This window comes from Miniopterus schreibersii (genome assembly GCF_964146895.1).
Source record: "Miniopterus schreibersii genome assembly, chromosome: 14".
In the NCBI taxonomy this organism is placed as follows: Eukaryota; Metazoa; Chordata; class Mammalia; order Chiroptera; family Miniopteridae; genus Miniopterus; species Miniopterus schreibersii.
In genome coordinates this window covers 12,386,563-12,405,374 of record NC_138114.1, presented here as the reverse complement: position 1 = coordinate 12,405,374, position 18,812 = coordinate 12,386,563, and the positions used below count along the sequence as shown (strand labels likewise).

The 18,812-nt window shown below is 57.5% G+C and overlaps 1 protein-coding gene across 6 annotated transcripts in view; it reads left to right on the top strand.

Annotated features, from left to right (window-relative positions):
- ZMIZ1 (zinc finger MIZ-type containing 1) overlaps window positions 1–18,812 on the top strand; it is a 220,876-nt gene that overhangs the window by 190,521 nt on the left and 11,543 nt on the right. For 5 of the 6 annotated variants that reach the window (XM_081157616.1, XM_081157614.1, XM_081157613.1 and 2 more), the window contains 11 exons: window positions 5,181–5,295; window positions 6,287–6,504; window positions 7,455–7,653; window positions 8,473–8,763; window positions 11,344–11,526; window positions 12,430–12,507; window positions 13,125–13,299; window positions 13,815–13,956; window positions 15,525–15,735; window positions 16,863–16,968; window positions 17,860–18,020. In XM_081157616.1, the coding sequence (XP_081013742.1) occupies window positions 5,181–5,295; window positions 6,287–6,504; window positions 7,455–7,653; window positions 8,473–8,763; window positions 11,344–11,526; window positions 12,430–12,507; window positions 13,125–13,299; window positions 13,815–13,956; window positions 15,525–15,735; window positions 16,863–16,968; window positions 17,860–18,020 (1,879 nt within the window). The remainder of the gene's footprint in view (window positions 1–5,180; window positions 5,296–6,286; window positions 6,505–7,454; window positions 7,654–8,472; window positions 8,764–11,343; window positions 11,527–12,429; window positions 12,508–13,124; window positions 13,300–13,814; window positions 13,957–15,524; window positions 15,736–16,862; window positions 16,969–17,859; window positions 18,021–18,812) is intronic. The other variant, XM_081157615.1, reaches the window with a different exon arrangement.

Genomic DNA, 18,812 nt, shown 5'->3' with positions numbered 1-18,812 from the left:
GCTTTGAAGTATACGTAGGAGTTCACTAGCTAGAAAAGGGAAGATGGAGGAATACTGAGGAAAGGCTCAGAGGCTTGGAAGATATGTTCAACAGTCAGGAATGCTAACACCCCCTCCCATGGACAGCGTATTTGCAAAACTTCTGAGCACCTTCATTGTATCATCAAGTGATACAATATGGGTACTTACATGGCACTCAGACTGGAGAAATGGAGAGAAGAGTAAGTACGGTTGAACAGGGGCCCTCTGCAGGGCACTGTGCTAAACTTTACCTGTATTTATATGTTTCATCCTAGGAGAGCGTTAGTCCCACTTTACAGATGAGAAAGGTGGGACTAACTTACATGTCCCAGATCATAGCAATCACCAATAGCAGAACCAGGAATCCCCAAAGAGTCTAAGTTTAGAGGCCCAGATAGGTAAGCACTGTCCTGCAAGGCCTCCCACTGCGATTTGAATGTTACCCTCAAAAATGTTGAGTCAGAGTCCCTGAATATTTGCCAGTATACTGAGTTCAGGCCAAAGCTAAGGATTTGATGTATGAAGTGTTTTTTTCCTGAGACACTGTTTGAGTTTTCTCTGCAGCCAGTCTTTGAGGCCAAACTTTACATATCCTCTGTCCTTTCATGCTAGGTGGCTTCCCAAAGATGACGTCCCCGGGAAGCCCCAGGAAACTACCTTTTCTGGTCACTCTCGTCGTGTGTGCTTCCTTGTATTGCAGCCGTCTTCGTAAGGGCAGCTCTGCCACTGGATCCTAAGCTCCCTTAGATGATGTGACGTGGGCAGGCCCACTGGTGTCCTGGCCCTTGAGCTCTGGGACCCATTGAGCCTCAGATCCAAAGAGATGCTTCTGTTGAGCCCTCTTAAAGGGATTAAACCAGTTCTTAAGTGAAAATCACTTCACATCGTTCCTTGTGTCTAGAGGCCACTCAGTTAGTCATAACAAGAGCGACAGTAATAGCAGCCAACAGTTTTAGGGTCCGAGGTGTGCTGGACAAAGTCATTCGCTCAATCCTCATGAAACCTCTAAAGGGGCCCTTACCATCCCATTTTACAGGTGACACTGAGGCACAGAGAGAGTGAATAGTGGCTTTGTTTGCCTCCCTCTGTCCCTCTTTCTGGAGGGCAGGACCTCCCACTTCCTCGGTACGGGTGCCCTGTGGTCACAAACACACTAGGTGGTTGGCAATCAGACCTAATGCGTGGACACATTTGTTCATTCTCGGCAGCCCTCCGAGGATGATCACGATCGGTGCTGTTTCTCCCTGGCACTTGGATTAGCAAAAGCTCCCGAATCCTGTAGGTGTGTGAAGGCATCTTGCCAGGATCAGGGAGCCTGAAAACTCAGGGCTCCTAGGCAGAAGGAAGGAGGCAGGAGGGCTTGCGCAGACCCCAAAAACATGAAGAGCAATTGGACTTAAGCCACTGGACATGGCAAGGGCTTCCTGGAGAAAGTGGCCTTTGGAGGAAGAGCCTTGAAAGGACGAGTGGCATTTTTCAGGGTGGGGACTAAGCATCCAGGCTGAAAAGAGGCACAGAGGCGGGAAAGCAGCTAGCTCTGCCCCCTGTGTCAGAAGACACTTGGCAGGAGCCTCTGTAGGTGGAACAGGATTCTCGAAGCAGTTTTGTCTGGACAGGACTGTGGCTGGGGCAGCTGGGGCCTGAGGCCCGGACATGCTGGATCAAGGAAATACAGAGCTGGGCAGGATTACTAAGAGTGGGGTTCTCAGATCCCAGGGACTCTGGCCTCCCCAGGTACGGCAGCCAGGTGTGGAGAGAGGAAGGAAGAAGTTCCCAGTGGGCAGCCAGAGAATGCCAGCACCTCCAGCCTAGGCTGAGCCTATTTGCTGGTGAAATAGGACTTGCCAAAGGAGGAAAGGGGCATCAGGACACCCCTCCACACACACAGGTCCCTAAGTCTTCTCTTTTTTGTCCTGGGGTGCCCTCTCACTCTGGCAGGGCCCGGGACCATGGTTTGTCCTTGATCCTTGGCACAGGGAACCAGGCAGGCCCCAGTGGTGATGTCTGAGTCTGGGCCGTGGCATCGCGGGGCTGACTGCCGCGCCTGTGGGGGCGGGAGCCTTCACTGCGACAGCAGGAGCTGTCTCCCCAGGAGATGAGTCACAGCCCTGTTGGTGTGGCTGTCACTTCTGCTTCTGCAGCAGGTGCAAGTGGAGGCGAGCAAGTCCCCGAGACCACCCCGTGTGTGTGCCTGTCTCCTCCCCCGGGTGTGCACAGCAACATGATAGCAGGGCTCATGTGTCTGCACACTGTGTGTCCCTCCATACACATGCTTACACACCGGCGTGCGCCTGGGCTCACAGTGAGCCCGCCAGCCAGGCAGTGGAATGCCCAGTTTGGGAACATTGGTTAAGTTTGCTTCTCACCGAGTTTGGGGTAGAGGGGGGCGAAACAGGAAGGAGCCGGTTTCCGCCCACAGGCCCACCCACGGAGTGGCAGGCAGTTGGAGCTTGTTTGTGGGCCTGTGAAGTATCCTGGTGAGCTGGGGCCTCCCCGCTTGAGGTGGCAGCAGCAGCTGCTGGCCCTCGGGCTCAGAAGGCGCCCTGCTGGGCTCTGGGGCTCCCAGGGGGCTTTACTTCCTGAACCTGCCAGGTGTCAGGAGTGGGCGGCAGCCTGCAGGGTGCATGGGAGCTTGCAGGGCAGGAGTTCTGGGGAGAGGACAGACTCGGCTTGTGCTCTGGTCAGTTGCTAGGGGTCGAGAGTTCAATCCAACCACACCTAGGACGGAAGCCACACGTGAGAGAGGGTGCCCAGGAGTTTCCTTTTTGTTGTTTAGAAATGTGGCCTGCAGACCTCCCTTGGAGACTCTAGTGTACCAGCCCGGGGACAAGACAGTGTCCCAAGTCCCCAAGGACCTCCCTGGGAGAGCAGAGGCTCTTCCCTCGCAGCTGCACTGAGGAGCAGGCTCACTGCTTACTTTCCTGTCTTTCTCCGCCTGCCTGTGTTCTCTGAGTCCCTCGTCAGCACCCCCAGATGTGTTGTGAGCTGTCTGTCACCTTTGGCCTGTGCCTCTGGGCCTCAGCCCCTTTCCAATGACCCATATTGAGTCTGGCCAGCAGGGAGCAGACTGGAGAGCTGGGTTCCGAGAGCAGCTCTCTGCCCCCAGTTCTTGGCCTGCTGTTTTCCCCCAGAAGTCATGAGTGACACCGGAGTCTCTGTCACTTTCCAGTCCAGAAAGCCTTTCTGTCTGCATCCCCCTCTGACTCACCTCTGGCTTACACTGCTGAGGCCTATTGTTCAGACCTGCGTGACCCACAGTAAATACACATGTCACACCGTGACCCAGGGCACATATACGTGTGTATGAAATCAAGACATAAGTTCAAGGGCAGTGTTCATCCTTACCAAGTAATCACACTTGGTTGCTTTGTTTTAGTACCTCTTTCCTCCCCTAGTGCCAGATTGATGTCACGACCTGCTCATGTTTCATGACCAGCATCTTGAAAACACAGAGTGCCATTCTTATGCCCATTTTTACAGATGAGGGTACTGAGTGTAGTCAGGTCCCTGAGCCAGGAAGGATCAGGATCAGGACTTGTACCCAGGGTACCAAAAAGAGCCAGGGTAAGAGGAAAGTGAATGGAGTGGGGTTGCCCTATACCAGGAGGTCGGGACAGGCCCCTCCACTGATGTGACCATTGAGCAGAGACAAGAAGGAAGCCCGGGACTGGCCAGGCAGGGAGGCAAGCATGGGCACACAGCAGCACAGTCCTGCCCTCCAGTCTAACCACCTCTGCAGGGTGCCCACCGACCACCCACACTGCCAAGGGCTCCACCTGGCAAGGAGCAGGCGCAAGACCCAGAACCCCCAGACCCCCTCAGTGCCTGTGATACAGACCAGGCCCCCCTCCTGGAAGTCCTGACCTCGGGTGCGAATGAAGGTCTTTGCCTTCTGCTAACTTCTGAAGGCACAAGCCAGACGGAGGCACAAGGTACTCTCCTGCCAGGCCACCCTTCTCCAGAGCTGCTTCCCCCAAGTTCCCAGAAGTGCTGCCTTGCGGGCCTCACCCCTGCCGGGATGCTGTAGGCCGAGGTGGGACCACAAGTGTGGGCGCTCTGCTTTGTGCCCTTCCTGCGGCCCTGTCTGGGATTTTCTGTCAGTGCAAGGTGCCAGAGAGTCAGCGCAGGAGTGGCTGAGGGACAAGGTGGCCCCAGCCTAGGGTTCCTGGGGCTGGGACCCTGCCAGCCCTCTCTCTGGGGCTGTGCCCTGGTCCTGTCCCCTGGGTCTTCTGGACCTCACTCTACCTGTACCACGGCAACTGATAGGAAGCCATTATTGAGCACTTATTTACTATGTATAGGGCAGGGCCGAAGGTTAAGTCCTGGCTTCTGATATTTGGGGCTTCCTCAGGAGATGTCACCAAGCAAGGTGGGTACTGCTGGGCTTAGTGAGGTGACTGGGGAGCCATGGGAACGGCTTGGGGTGCTCTGGGACAGGTGGGAGCCAAGGTGGGAAGTCGGGTGGGATGCAGTCAGGGTAAATCATTCCGCGGTGTCAGTCTGGACTTTGCCTCGTAACTAACACTGGAGCAATTGAAACCCTCTGATTGTGCCGGTATCTAAGGTGCTGGAGGGAGCTTAGCTTGGCGGGAGTGTGCACAAGAGCCTGGGGTGGGAGCACGTAGGCCTGTACCTGTGATCTAGAGTTGGGAAGAAAGAGCCACAGAAGGAAGCTCCTTCCAAAGGCAAAATCAGCTGGTCTGGGCAGCCAGCCCGCCATGAGGGGTTGGGAGGAAGGGGGAAGAGCCAACACTCAGACTGGGGCCCTTCTGACCTTTTCTGAGAAGGGCCCGGGAAGTTCCAGGGGAAGCTGGTGTGGGGAACAAGAGCTCTTTCTAGAGAGCCACGTAGAGTGGTTGAAGGAGGAGCTTAGATTGAGCCTGCAGGTCCCTTTTTCCTCCTTCATAGTGTTGCCTGTGGACTTTAGGCTAAGGTGAGACAGACAGCCATGGGGGTGGCACCTCTTCAGTGACGGGTGGGGAGGAGAGGTGGTCACCCATGCACAGTCTGTCACCGTTTGAGGTGCACCAGTTCTGCACCGGACACCGTGCCACACCCTGGGGATGCAGAACTGCCTCGGCTTGGCTGGAGTGATTGGCACGCTCTGTCCCAGTCAGTGTCTGCAGCCCCTGAGGACCCTCCTCTGTCTCCCTTTGCAGTGATGGGTCATTCCCCTATGACCCTGTACCTTGGCAGCAGAACACCAACCAGCCTCCCGGCTCCCTCTCCGTGGTCACCACCGTTTGGGGAGTGACCAACACATCCCAGAGCCAGGTAAGAGCCTATCCTGCCCCCAGCCATAGCCCCTCCAGGTGAGACCATCCTTCGAGCCCTGGGGCCCTGGGGTCACATGCCATGCCAGCCCTCCTTGCTATCCCAGGCTCTGCCCAACTGGAAAGACCAGCGTCAGGGCACACTCAGCTGTAGACACGCCTCCGCCCAGGATGGGCCCACACCTGCCTCTGGGGGCAGCATCTGGCCTCTGCACTGCCCCATCCTAGGGCCTTTCTGGGGAAATAGCTTTCATCTTACAGACAGACAGACAGCAGGGGGTTCTTCCCTAACCCATGTTTACTTCAGTTGGATAAACAGAAGAACTTCCTGAATGTTAAATGGCATCAGGGCTCCAATGTCTGAGGTCTCTGACCCTGGATGACCTGGGTTAAAGTTCAGCAAAATGTTGAGTCTAAATTTGTGACAGACCCCTGGTTAACCCTGCCTCCCCCTCTTAAGTCTTCCTCTTTTCTCCACTCCTTCCCCTCCACCCCCCGCCGCCGGTCTCCATTCATGGCCAGGAAGGCTCAGGGCTGGTTGCTGCTCTGGAGGAACCACAGGTTTACCTGTGGCCTTGGGCCACAAGGGCCCCTCAGCCAGGATTCTGCTGCCCTCCATTGCTGGCAAGTTAGGCTTCTCTTTGCCCTCACAGAGCGGCCACCCAGGGCCCCTGTGTGACCAACCCTGTGGGCATCCAGGCCCCTTTGCAAGGCAGGAGGGCTTAGATCAGAGGTCCAGCGCTTTCCCCACCTGCTGCCTGGTGCTGGCCAGGCCTCCCCTCCCGCCCCCACTGGCCGAGGCTCTCCTCTCTGCTGCCTGCTTCCAGGCTGGGCTACGCCCTGGTCAGTGTGCACTGTGGGAATAATAAATGCCCCCCTTTACTCTCCTCCTTCTCCTCTGTTGTCTGCCGCCCCTCCCCTATTTCTCCTTTTCTCTCTCCATGTCACTTGGGGTTACCCGCTTGGGTGACAACCACTCTGTCTGCACACAGGTCCTCGGGAACCCTATGGCCAATGCCAACAACCCCATGAATCCAGGCGGCAACCCCATGGCGTCGGGCATGACCACCAGCAACCCCGGCCTCAACTCCCCCCAGTTTGCTGGGCAGCAGCAGCAGTTCTCGGCCAAGGCTGGTCCCGCACAGCCCTACATCCAGCAGGGCATGTACGGCCGGCCCAACTACCCTGGCAGCGGCGGCTTCGGGGCCAGGTGAGCTTCAGAAGCACCAAGCAGCTCTGCTCTTCCCCTCCATCCCGGCAGAAGAGTCCGATTTAAGTCCCCATGCCATGCTCCTGGGCTGCAGAGTGGGCGACCTTGGCACTTCTGTCACCCTCAGCTGTCCCATTAGTTGAAAGGACATAGTCATCCCCCATTCCTGGGTTGCTGCTCCCTGGAACTGCAGCAGCTAGGTGGCATTGTGACCACTGTCAGGCCCATGGGGACAGAAGGATCGCATTCCTCAGAATGACCCTTCGCATACCTTTGTAGGTTGGAAGACACTGAAAGAGCTAGATCAGGGGAGTTCAAGAGCAGCTATAGACGGGTGCAGGGAGATCAGCCCTGCCCTGCTGGTTATTGAGGCTGAGTCCCCGGTTCAAGAGGGAGGGCAGGAGGGCAAGGAGCCCCAGGAACATGCTCTGGGGACATGGCTGGGTCAGGGGTGCCCCATTTCTCCTCTGGCCACCCTGCTTTGTCCAAGACCACCTCCTTGACCTCACCCCTCCCCATCTCCCAGGGCCGACTGCAGCGCTGCCGGGTACCAGCGCAGCAGGTGGTTAAACATAGGTGCCATGCACACCGGAAGCTGCATGCCTAGCCCGCCATCCACCTCTGGAGGGCTCTGGCGTGTTGCTCAGGTTCTCTGAGATTCCGGGTCCTCTTCCAGAAGATGGGCTGAGCAGGGTGGACAAAGTGCAGTGACTTAATGCTTATGACAGTGAACGCCAGCCCCATCAGGCCAGGGCACCAAGAACACAGCAGCTCAGTGGTCGCCAAGTGGCATGAATGGCTATCAACCCACAGAAGGCCCCTGTCCCCTCTGGGCTCTGAGTATAGACGCCTCCCCCGGCTGTGAACTGAGGGCAGGAGGGCCTAGCACGGCCCCCTCCTCTCCCTCCCAGCCCAGGCCTTATCTGACTCTTCCCTTCTCTCCCTCGCAGTTACCCCGGGGGTCCTAATGCCCCCGCAAGTATGGGCATCCCTCCGCACACCAGGCCGCCTGCTGACTTCAGTCAGCCGGCAGCTGCTGCCGCAGCAGCTGCAGTAGCAGCAGCGGCAGCCACGGCCACGGCCACGGCCACTGCCACTGTGGCAGCCTTGCAGGAGACGCAGAATAAGGATATAAACCAATACGGACCGGTAAGGGCCCCAGCGAGCCCGGCAGTCAGCCCCCGGGTATCAGTGTTGGGGTGTTGGTGCCCGTTGGGCCGTGTATGCTGCGGGAGCTGATGGTGTCGGCGTACATTTGGGTTTTCTTGGAAGCACGTGGAGGTCGTTTGCTAGGATGTGGATGTGTCTGGTTGGGTGTAGTGTGGGTGACCAGAGGCGCGTGTGTGTCTGCATATGGGCGGAGAGGTTCCTTATTGCTCTCTGGGCCCCTGCTCACCGAAGAGTCTAAAATAGCCTTGTCACCAGCCTGCCTGTGAGTTCTGCCCGCCTGACCTTCAGGACTAGATGGCAGCCCCCACAGGCACGCAGGACAGGGTGGGGGTGGGGATTGCAGATGGGGACAGCGGGGCTGGTGGGCAAAGGTGGGAACTGGGGCCACATCAGACTGTGGATGGGGCGTGTGTCTCCACTGGCCAACGACTAAGGGTGGGGCCAGGGCTCCCAGGAGAGGGGCTCTTGCCTCCATGCTCATCCACCTCCATCTTCCCATGTGTCCTGCCCGCCCTGCACCCTCTTACCCATTTCCTGCCTGCCTCCCTGGAAATGCTGCCTGTGCATTTGAGTGACCTTGCCCCACCCCCTAACCCCTCGGGCTGCATCTTTCCTGTGCGGCCTGCAGAGGGCAGCAGTGAGCCCAGGAGGCTGGCTGCTCCTAGGGGCCTGGTCACCAGTGGCAACCACACAGGAAAGTGCCCCCCACCCCAAGCCCCCCACCTCCTACCCTTCCCTCCCTGCACTTTCAATGCATGTGGCATTTTATTCTTTTTTTTTCTTCTTCTCCCGTTGAAGGTCTGTTCCTCTTTCCAGATGGGTCCCACCCAGGCGTATAACAGCCAATTCATGAACCAGCCCGGGCCGCGGGGGCCTGCCTCCATGGGGGGCAGCATGAACCCTGCAAGCATGGCGGCTGGCATGACACCCTCGGGGATGAGCGGCCCTCCCATGGGCATGAACCAGCCCCGGCCGCCCGGCATCAGCCCCTTTGGCACACACGGGCAGCGGATGCCCCAGCAGACCTACCCGGGCCCCCGGCCCCAGTCCCTTCCCATTCAGAGCATAAAGAGGCCATACCCAGGAGAGGTGAGTGTGACAGCAGCCGGTGGTTGGCAGCAGGGAGGAGGGAGGATGCTGGGGCTTGAAGACCCGGGGGTTGTGGGAAGTACCTTGGAAAGGGTATGGATTGACCCCTTTGGAAAACCTGGGCCGAAAGGCAGATCCTGAGGAGTCAGGTGCTCCTGGGTTTAAGCCCAGCTGTGCCATTTCCCAGCTGGGGGACCTTGAGCAAGTCACATCGCCTCTGAGGATCAGCCTGTTCACCTGCAAAAGGCAGCAGCACTCCAGCCTACCTCCTAGGGCTGCTTGGGGGACTTGAGTGAGGAGACGCATGAAGATCTCCCTGGGCTGGCGTGGGCGGGCACTTAGCAAGCAGGAGCCTCTGTCAGCATTCAGTTTTTTCTTATGCAGACACGAGCTGGGTCACTTTGGTAAGGAGCTATACTTCCATAGGTCCACAGTCCTCTCACCCACACAAGGGCTTCCCCACTTCCCTCTATGAGTGAGAGATGAGACAAAACCCTGTAAATATCTAAGGGCTGGGCAACCTCGGAGAAGCAATTGGAAGGCAAACAGCATGTTTCCTTCAATAGTCAGCTGCTCTGTCGGGAGGAATGCGCCTCTCAGGCTGCCCAGCCAGCTCAGCCAAGGTGTCTATGAAGATTTAGGGAAGTCAGATCCACACCTCCTGCCCCCCCACCCCCGGGTCTGAGACTTTAGCAGGAAAGATAAGGTCTCAGCAGGAACCCACATGGAACTCCGTGTAAAGCCAGAGGAGGAAGGCCTCCTGGAGGGAGTATCCCAGGGCCTTCAGTGAGCACTCAGAAAATGAGTTGGTAGCAAGTGGCCTGTCTGGGTCAGCTTCAGAAGACACGGGGATCCCACAATCCTGGCCTTGTGCACGTTCCTCAGGAAGCCTGCCTCACCCGGACAGAGCCCCTTCCCTAGCATGTCCCCCTGGCACTCAGCTTGTGTGCCCATCTCAGGTCAGCTTCACCCCCTTTGTCTCAGAACTGTGGCCTTCAGCTTGAGCTCACAGTGAGTTTAAAGCCCAAAGACCTTACTAAGTTCCTTGAAGGTCTGGGAAGATCACCTTTGCTCGGGCTAGCAGGTGGCTTGGCCACTGGTGGAGGTGTCCTATGTCCTTGAGAGGAGAGATCAGGGATCCTGGAAAACACCCAGGAATCTGGGTCAGGCCCTGACATGCCTTCAGGTTGGCACCAATTTCAGGAGGGGCCAGAGGAGTAAATTGGCTCCCAAGATCCTGGTTGTTCTCTGGGGACCTCCCAGCTGTTGGCCTCACTCCCGTGCACAGGCCTCTCAGCCTTCCTTGTGCTCAAACTCCTGTCATCCCTTCTGTCTGGGCTACAGCTACATTAGTAGCCTAGCCAGCAGGGCTGCTGGCACCCCAGGAGGCATCTGTGGAAAAGCAGTGGGATTTCTGGTCATTAGCCTGATGTCAACCCAGCACCTGCACCAGTGTCACGTTCCCTGGCTGTCACCTGCTATAGCAGGGCACACCTAAGGCTCTCGATTATTTTTACTAAATCATCTTCCTAGAACACTGGTGCTACTAGTACAGAATGCCTGTCCCTGGGCTGTGACACCAGGTGGCCACAGGCCCACACAGCCTGATCTTGTCTGGGAAGACTGGCTTTACCTCCCAAAGGCACAATCAGAGAATCTGTAAACTGCTAGACCCTTAGGGTGGATGTTGGAGTCGTCTCCTGGCCCCGTACAGGAGTCCCTCTCTAGCCTGGCGGGCAGGCCACAGCCTCCGTTTCCACTCCTCCAGTGACACGACGGGAACCTCACTGTCACACAGCAGCCACCATGTCTCAGGGCTGCGTTAGAGTTCTTCAGCACTGACACAGACCTCTCCCACCCTCTGCCCTTTATCCCAGGCCCTTTCTTTGTTCGTTGAGCGAGTATTTGTTGAAGGCCTATTTTGTGCCAGACACTGGGACAAAGGTCTCCTAGACCTCTGAGGCCGGAGGGCAGGAAATAGGATTAATAGACGGAGTTTCAACAAACAGAAGAAACCACTGACTCGCAGGACATCATGGTGTGGGTGTCTGGGCGGCAGGTGGCCCTGAGGATCACTTGATCTGACAGATGGGGAAGGTGGCTGGCGGGTGGAGACCAGCGTGAGCAGAAGTGGCGTGTGCCACCTCGTGGATCTCCGAGGACAGTGCCCCAGCCCTGCCCCTCCCCCTCCCCGGAGCTGTCTCCTCCCCTCTCTCGGGTGCCTCTCCTGAGAGGGGTTTTCTCAGCCCCTCGCCAGGCTGGTCTCCTGACCTCTGCACGGATGGCCCGGAACAGAACATTAGTGTGTTCCGCACAGTGTGGGGTGTGGGGACAGTGCCCTCCAGGCAGCCTCAGAGTGCAGGATGGGCTCACCTTTCTGGAGGCACAGGCTATTGTCGGGGTCCTGTCACATACCAAGCACTAGGAGAGACAAAGGGGGCTTTAGAATCAAGCCCCACCTAATGGCACAAACAAGAGGCTGTAAGAGTACCCCAAAGGTGGGGCAGTCCTGGCATTCCAGAGAGTGGCTCAGCTCCGAGACACTGACCACTTTTCCTGCTTCTTTCTCTGCTGCCACAGCCCAACTATGGAAACCAGCAATACGGACCAAACAGCCAGTTCCCCACACAGCCAGGCCAGTACCCCACCCCCAATCCCCCACGGCCGCTCACCTCACCCAACTACCCCGGGCAAAGGATGCCCAGCCAGCCGAGCACCGGGCAGTACCCGCCCCCCACGGTCAACATGGGGCAGTATTACAAGGTGAGTCCTACCCCCCATCCCCACCCCCACCATGTCCTCTAAGCCGCAGGTGTCCCCTGCAGTCCCCAGGGGACAGGCAGAGATTTCTGGATGTGGCCTCCTGTGCTCAGTTCTGCGTGTCGTGACCAAAATGCCAGCTGGCTCTTGGTTCCTGTCCTCATGGGCTCAGATGACGGTTTTCCTTCTCCTTTGACTATTTACAGCACTCAGGATAGTATCTATAAAGGAAATACGTTTTCTTAAGGGGAAAGCACCCCGAATACGCTAACGTCTCATTCTAAACCTTGTTTCTCCACATGCATGTTATCTAGTTGTTATGGCTGTCATTTTTGGGTATGTTTCTCCCACTTAGCATGAGATCATAAGCATGGTCCTTATTGCTACAGTGTCTCCATGGTTTTCACTTTTGATGGCTGCCTAACATTCCACTGAGATAACTGCCATACTGTGTCCTTCCCTTTCTCTCGGACATTGGGCTGTTCCTGATTTTTTACTTTTGAAATAATACTGTGATGAATATCTTCAGTCACATAGTTTCTTTCTTCTCTGGGATTATGCTAAAGTACATTCTCAAGCGTGAAGAGGACTAGAAATATTTTACATGTACTTGCCAAGGAATTATGCCAACTTACATGACCACCTTCCACGTGGTGTTGCAATTTTTGCTCCAACTTCAGCACACTAGGTGTTTCTATTTTTGTGAACTCTTTTGCTAAATTAATAACTATGGATAGAGAGAGGCAAAACGCTGTCCACCAGGGGTGACCTGCTCTACCTCTGCTCCCCACCCCAACACTGGGGGCCTCTTCAGCACCCCCTATACTCCCGGCAGGTTTTCATTGCAGGAGGGCGAGTGGGCTTTTCTGCCTTCCACTCATGGCGTTGTTTATCTTGCTTTAACAGCCGGAGCAGTTTAATGGACAAAATAACACCTTCTCGGGAAGCACCTACAGTAACTACAGCCAAGGGAATGTCAATAGGGTATGTGTCAGTTTTCATCTTAGCAACTGTAACGGACGTTAGCTGGCCTGTGGATGGGAGTGCACTCTCAGGTCATCTGCTCTGGGCCATAGTTGCCTGGACAGAGAATCAGTAGCTCCGGGTGGGTGGGTCAGGGATGATAGTGGACCTGGCCAGTCCTGGGAGAAAGCAAGGTGTAGACTAAGAGAAAGGGAGAGGGGTTCCTGGGTAGCCATCTGCCCCATGATACTGCAGGCCTGACTCCATCTGGAGACTCCAGTGAGCTGGGGTGGGGATGGAGGTGTGGCCCTGGGCAAAGGATGTGGGCAGCAGCAACCCTGGGCTTGATCCAGCTCTTTCCTCCAAGGGTTATGTCACACAAGCCCCCCTCCCCCATCACCCTGAGCCTGGGTCCCATTTATCAAATGGTCTGGGGGTGGGAAGTCTCTTCCCAGACCCACCTGTTTTCCCATGGGGCAGGGGCCTGAGTGCAGCCAGGAAGGAGGGAGTGGTTTTCCAGGGCGACTCTCCCTCCTCTGGGGAGTAGGGACCATAACCTAGGACCTGGGTTGGGTGGAATGTATGTCCTTCTGTCTCTATGACCCCATAACCTATGGGTGGTTTCTCTTTCCTTCCAGCCTCCCAGGCCAGTTCCTGTGGCAAATTACCCCCACTCACCTGTTCCAGGGAATCCCACACCCCCCATGACCCCCGGGAGTAGCATCCCCCCATACCTGTCCCCCAGCCAAGATGTTAAACCACCCTTCCCGCCTGACATCAAGCCAAATATGAGTGCTCTGCCCCCACCTCCAGGTGAGTGCCCCACTCTCTCTCCCTGTGTCCGGCCAGGGAAGTTGGCCTGCCTGTTGGGGCTGGGCATGTAGAAAGGGCTAGAGAGCCAGTAAACCACACCCAGAAGGGAAATCTGAGGTGGGGCTGAGCTGCCAGCAGCCCTCAGCACCTGCCTGAGTGGCTGGAGGCTGGGAGGAAGAGCAGCTGGGAAAGGGGTGGGAGGAGGAAGCTGGGGCTTCCAGGGCAGGGAGCCTGTGGGCGAGAGGATGAGAGAATGAGTGGGACATGGGACACAGGGACGGTCGGGATGGGGTCGGGTAGACTGGAAGAAGTGATGGGCTCCCTGGCGTGTACTAGGGCACATGGCCCAGCCTCTGTGGCCCTGTTTGCATCCATACCTGTGTGTTCCCCTGAGCATACAGCCAAGGGTACAGGTCATGTGGGTGAGTGAGCCCCATCCACGGCCCTGGAGCCCACTCCTCTGTGTGCCCATGGTGGCCAGAGGCACGTGGCTCATCGGCTCCTCCCCCACCCAGCCACCCACAATGATGAGCTGCGGCTCACGTTCCCCGTGCGGGACGGCGTGGTGCTGGAGCCCTTCCGCCTGGAGCACAACCTGGCCGTGAGCAACCATGTCTTTCACCTGCGGCCCACCGTCCACCAGACGCTGATGTGGAGGTGAGTGTTGGCAGGGCACGGCCCAGGCTGGGTGGAGAAGGCCCTGGTGGTGACATCCCAGGCGCTGGCGTTGCCCTGGACCCAGGGTAGCAGCATCTGCCTGCCACCTTCCCCTGTTCAGCAACATCGACTGGGCCCTCTGTGGGCAAGGCCCTGGTGATGTCAGGAGGAACCTGTAGGTACAGGAGAGACAGACATGCAACCTTCTCATAGTGGCCCGAGGGAAGGGAGAGCTGTCACTCACCCCAGTCCCAAGAAAATAGTCAGGCTCGACTTCCCAGAGGAAAAGGTGGCTGTATCAGACCTAAAGTCTGAGCAGGAGGGAGTTCCAGCAGAAGCCCTGAGCTGGCGAGAGGAACTTGAGAGTGGCTCGTGGCCAGAGCAGGAATGTGGAGAAGCTAGTGTAGGAATAGGCCTGAGCAGAACTGACAGGCCTTCCAGATTGCAGGGGGCTGGCCACCAGGCGGGGCTGCTGCTCAGACACCAGGACAAACTGATTGTGGCTGGAGGTCCCCTGCTGGGCCAGGCCCTGTGTTCCATGCCTTTTACACCTGATCTTTGATCTTTTGAGTAGGCAGTGCTTGCCCTGTTAACAATGAGGAAACCTGAGGCGAGAAGCTGATTAGCTTGGGGGGTTCTCACAGCTGGCAAGGGGCAGAGCTGGGACTTGGGCCTGAGTCTCTTGGATGTCAGAACCTGATGGTGTCTCCACCCTCAATCCTTCTTTCTCAGGCAGAACTCAGTTGCCATGCCATGCCTGTGACCAGGGCCACTCAGCTGCCCAGTGAGCACCTTGAGGGCGAGAGAAGGGCCTGAGATGGCGCATGCACACACACATCTGTACACACAGCTGGGCGCCTTCAGCAGGCTGCAGGGAGGGCCAGAGACAGCTGGGTGGCTGTGAGGGCATGGCGGCTCAGACACTCAGCAGGAAGGTGGAGAGACCCCTGTGCAGGAGCCCTGCTCACCCATCCCGCCTTACCCATGAGTGTCCTCATCTAAGAGGCTTCCTGTGGCCTGGCCACTGGCCCTTGGATTTCATGCATAGGTGGTCACTGCTGGTTTCGTGGGGACTCCCTTTAGTGCTATGTCTTCGAGGCCCACTCAGGGGACTGAACCAGACACAGCCCTGGCCTGGGTGCCTCTCCCACCCATAGGAGCCTTGAGCATGGGCATAATCAGCCTCTCAGGTGGTCTTATCAAATTAGTGTCTTTTTGTCCCTCTGTCCCTGTGTTGGGGTAGCAAGCATTGCCCTTACAGGGCAAAGGCTGGAGGAGATTGTGGCCAGAGCTGTGGGGGTGGCTGGATGAATGGATATGTGGGAGTTCTGGGGGAAACTGGGTTGTTGGGATGGGTTTTGTTTGGAGATGGAGGTAAGGGGGATATCCAGGGTGAGAGAGGAGAGCCTGGGGAGGGTGGGGGAGCAATTGAGGCCAAGGATGGGGTCTGAGATACTCATGGGGCTGTTTGAGTTAGGGATGTGTGGCCTGGCCGGGTGTCCTGGAGGCCACAAGCAGCCCCCTTACAGAGCTGACCTGAGCCCTGCCCCACCCCGCCCGGCCCCCAGGTCTGACCTGGAGCTGCAGTTCAAGTGCTACCACCACGAGGACCGGCAGATGAACACCAACTGGCCGGCCTCGGTGCAGGTCAGCGTGAATGCCACGCCGCTCACCATCGAGCGTGGTGACAACAAGACCTCCCACAAGCCCCTGCACCTCAAGCACGTGTGCCAGCCGGGCCGCAACACCATCCAGATCACCGTCACGGCCTGCTGCTGTGTGAGTGTGTGGGCAGGGCTGAGGGCACAGTGCAGGGAGCTGAGGTCCACAACCGCCTTCTCCAGCCTTGCTCTCGGGTCTCCATTCCCTATCCCCTCAGCCACTGAAATGATCTTTCAGAAACACACTCCAGAAACTTGCAGTGGCCCCAGGGCTATGGAATAAAAGCCACCAAAGCCACTGTGCTCCGGCCTCTCCCCTTACACCGCAGCCTCCATCTCCTCCACTCGCCTCTACTTCCTTCTGCAGGCCCCGCCTCCTGGACCCCTTCTTCCACCTCCCATGCTCCTCAAAGTTGTGTGTCCCTCAAAGCTAGGCCCTGTTCTGGCCTCATCCGCAAAAATTTTTTATATTCTAATCACCTTCCTGCCCAGATCCAGCTCCACCAAGTCTGGAATTATTAGCTCCTCTTCTTCAGTCCACTCACTATCTCAGAATCACATGTATCTGTGTCCCTGACCTGTGACTCATTGCTCCAGGGCCACATCTGAGCCACACCTCTGTCCCCCAGAGACTGGGGCCTGGTGCACAGGGCTTGCATGGAAGTGCATTGCCTGCCTTGTTCTGGTAGCCTCTCTGGGGGGCACGGGAGAGAGAAAAGCTCTGATCTTTACCTTATGAGCATTGGGGCCTCCAGAGGTAGGAGTCAGAGGACTGGGGATGCTGTCAGTAAGGAGCCTGTGGGGACTTGTTGGGGTGTGCATTCCTGGAGGAGCAAAGAGAGAGAGAAACTCTCAGGCAGAAAGGGTGGAGGATGCGTGGTGGGGCACAGTTGTGGGCAGGGTTAGGAAGTGAGGTAGGCTCCAGTCCTGATGCCCAGCGTTCCATTCCCCCATCCCGGGTGTTTCAGTGTCTGTCATAGCCTTGTTGGCTTAGAGCAGAGGCTGCTGCTCCCAGGTGGTGACCCCAGCCAGGGTCCCTCGACTCAGGTCCCGTGACACATCCTGGTCCTTGAGGGCCTTCTCCCCCAGGTCCCCGGGCACCTTCTTCTGGAGTGCATCGCTGTGGACATGGCCTTCAGGCACAGGGGCAGCCTGAGCTGATGAAGCTACAGGTGGGGGGCTGTGGGGGCTGTGGGGGCTGTGGGGGCCGTGGGACAGGGACCGAGCACACGCTCTTCCTTGCAGTCCCACCTCTTCGTGCTGCAGCTGGTCCACCGGCCATCCGTGCGCTCCGTGCTGCAGGGCCTCCTCAAGAAGCGCCTCCTGCCCGCTGAGCACTGCATCACCAAAAGTGAGTGAGAGCCAGGCCCAGCCTTCTGTGGTCACCGTTCTTCTGGGACCTTTGGCTCCGTGTGCAAACACCCTGGGGCCCTAGGTGTTCCTTGCCACCAAACCCCAGCCCTGACTCCTGTCCCTCCGCTGGGGCCATGGGGATGATCAGATGAGCAGGAATCCGGACCCACCTGGCTCACATCACAGGATGTAGACAGGCCAGACAGGCTTCCTAGAGGAGGTGATCACATGGAAGGATGGAAGAACTGGAGAAGGGCGGAATCTTCAGTGGGAGGGAGGCATGGGTAGGTTCAAGGCTGGCCGCGCAGCCCCAACAGCTCATGCCTAAACTCTAGACAAAAGGAGTTTGCTCAGAGTCCCATTCCTTTGGAGGAGACCCCAGATGACAACTCTGGGGGACACCATGTGGGGAGGTATACCACTGCTCCCCCTTTAATTATGCTTCTTCAGGGCACCTCCTGCTCCCTAGAATCCCTCCAGGCAGTCCATTGTCTATTCTCATTCCCACACTTGCAAGATTAAGTGCAGAAGCGCCTGAGAGGGCTCTGCTGACCTAGAAAATCAGTGGAGACGTGCCAGATGGGGTTTCTGCAGGTTTTGCAGGTTTTCCTAGGGAAGGCAGGGTTTGTTCTGGGGAGGCTGGGGAACTGACGTCATCACCTCCAGGTGCATACGCACTCCACACGTGTCATACATGGGGGCCGCTGTGGCAGAGTGCTGGGTTGCCTGGGGTACCCGGTGGGCTGAACTCCCCTTCCCTAGTTATTCACAGAACCTCCCAGTTCCAGGGTGGGGGTAGAGAACCGACATGTTTCAGCTGCATGGGTAGGGGGTGGGCATGTGGAGCAGGACCCTGCCCTCCTCACCCACCTGTGCCTCCCACCCACAGTCAAGCGGAATTTCAGCAGCGTGGCAGCTTCATCAGGCAACACAACCCTCAATGGGGAGGACGGCGTGGAGCAGACAGCCATCAAGGTGTCTCTGAAGTGCCCCATCACATTCCGGCGCATCCAGCTGCCTGCCCGGGGTCACGACTGCAAGCATGTCCAGGTGATCTACCCACTGCTGGAGTCTGGCTGGGATGGTGAGGGGTAGGCATGGGGGCAGCAGGGCCGTCTCTGACCTCTAAAGGACACAGCGGCCACCAGCAGCCAATTCCACTCACTCCAGCCACCATTTATCTTTGAGTCTTTCTGAATGCTCAGGGCCTGAGCCCCCAGAGGCTGTAGAACTGGATCTGGGTAGTTCCTGCCCCAGCAGATGTCAAAAAATGCCAGCTGGAAATCCCACACATGCGGCCATGGCGTGTTCAGGACCTGAGAGCAGGGATGCCTCTGCCCGGTCGCTGCTGTGTCCCAGGCCCTTGCCTGAGCAGGCGCTCAGCAAATGAGTGGAACGAGTGACTGTCACAGTCTGGGTGGCTACCACAGAGCACTGTGCAAATGCAGGCAGCCCAGGTTGGGCAAGATTCACTGAGCTGGGGCTGCTCAGGGAAGGAATCCCAGAAGAAGGTGTGAGGAGCTGTCCTGGAGGAGCCTGGGTGTGAGCCTGAGGGTGGACAGGAGGGAGAGGAGGCTTCCAGGCCAGGCCAGCTGCAGCCTCGGCCCACCCTCCCACACACCCTCCCAGGGGCTTCCTACTAGGTGCTCCCCCCCCCCCCCAGGAGAACAATGTGGGCAAGATGGACATCTGGTCACTTTATTTGACACAGTGATGAACTGGACCATGTGTGTCCTCAGCACCTGGGCTGGACTGATGGGAAGACTGGGGCCCATGCTGTCCCCACCTTCTCGAGAGGGGCTGTCACAGGCATGATCAGTGAGGGGGGCTGCGGGGGAACCA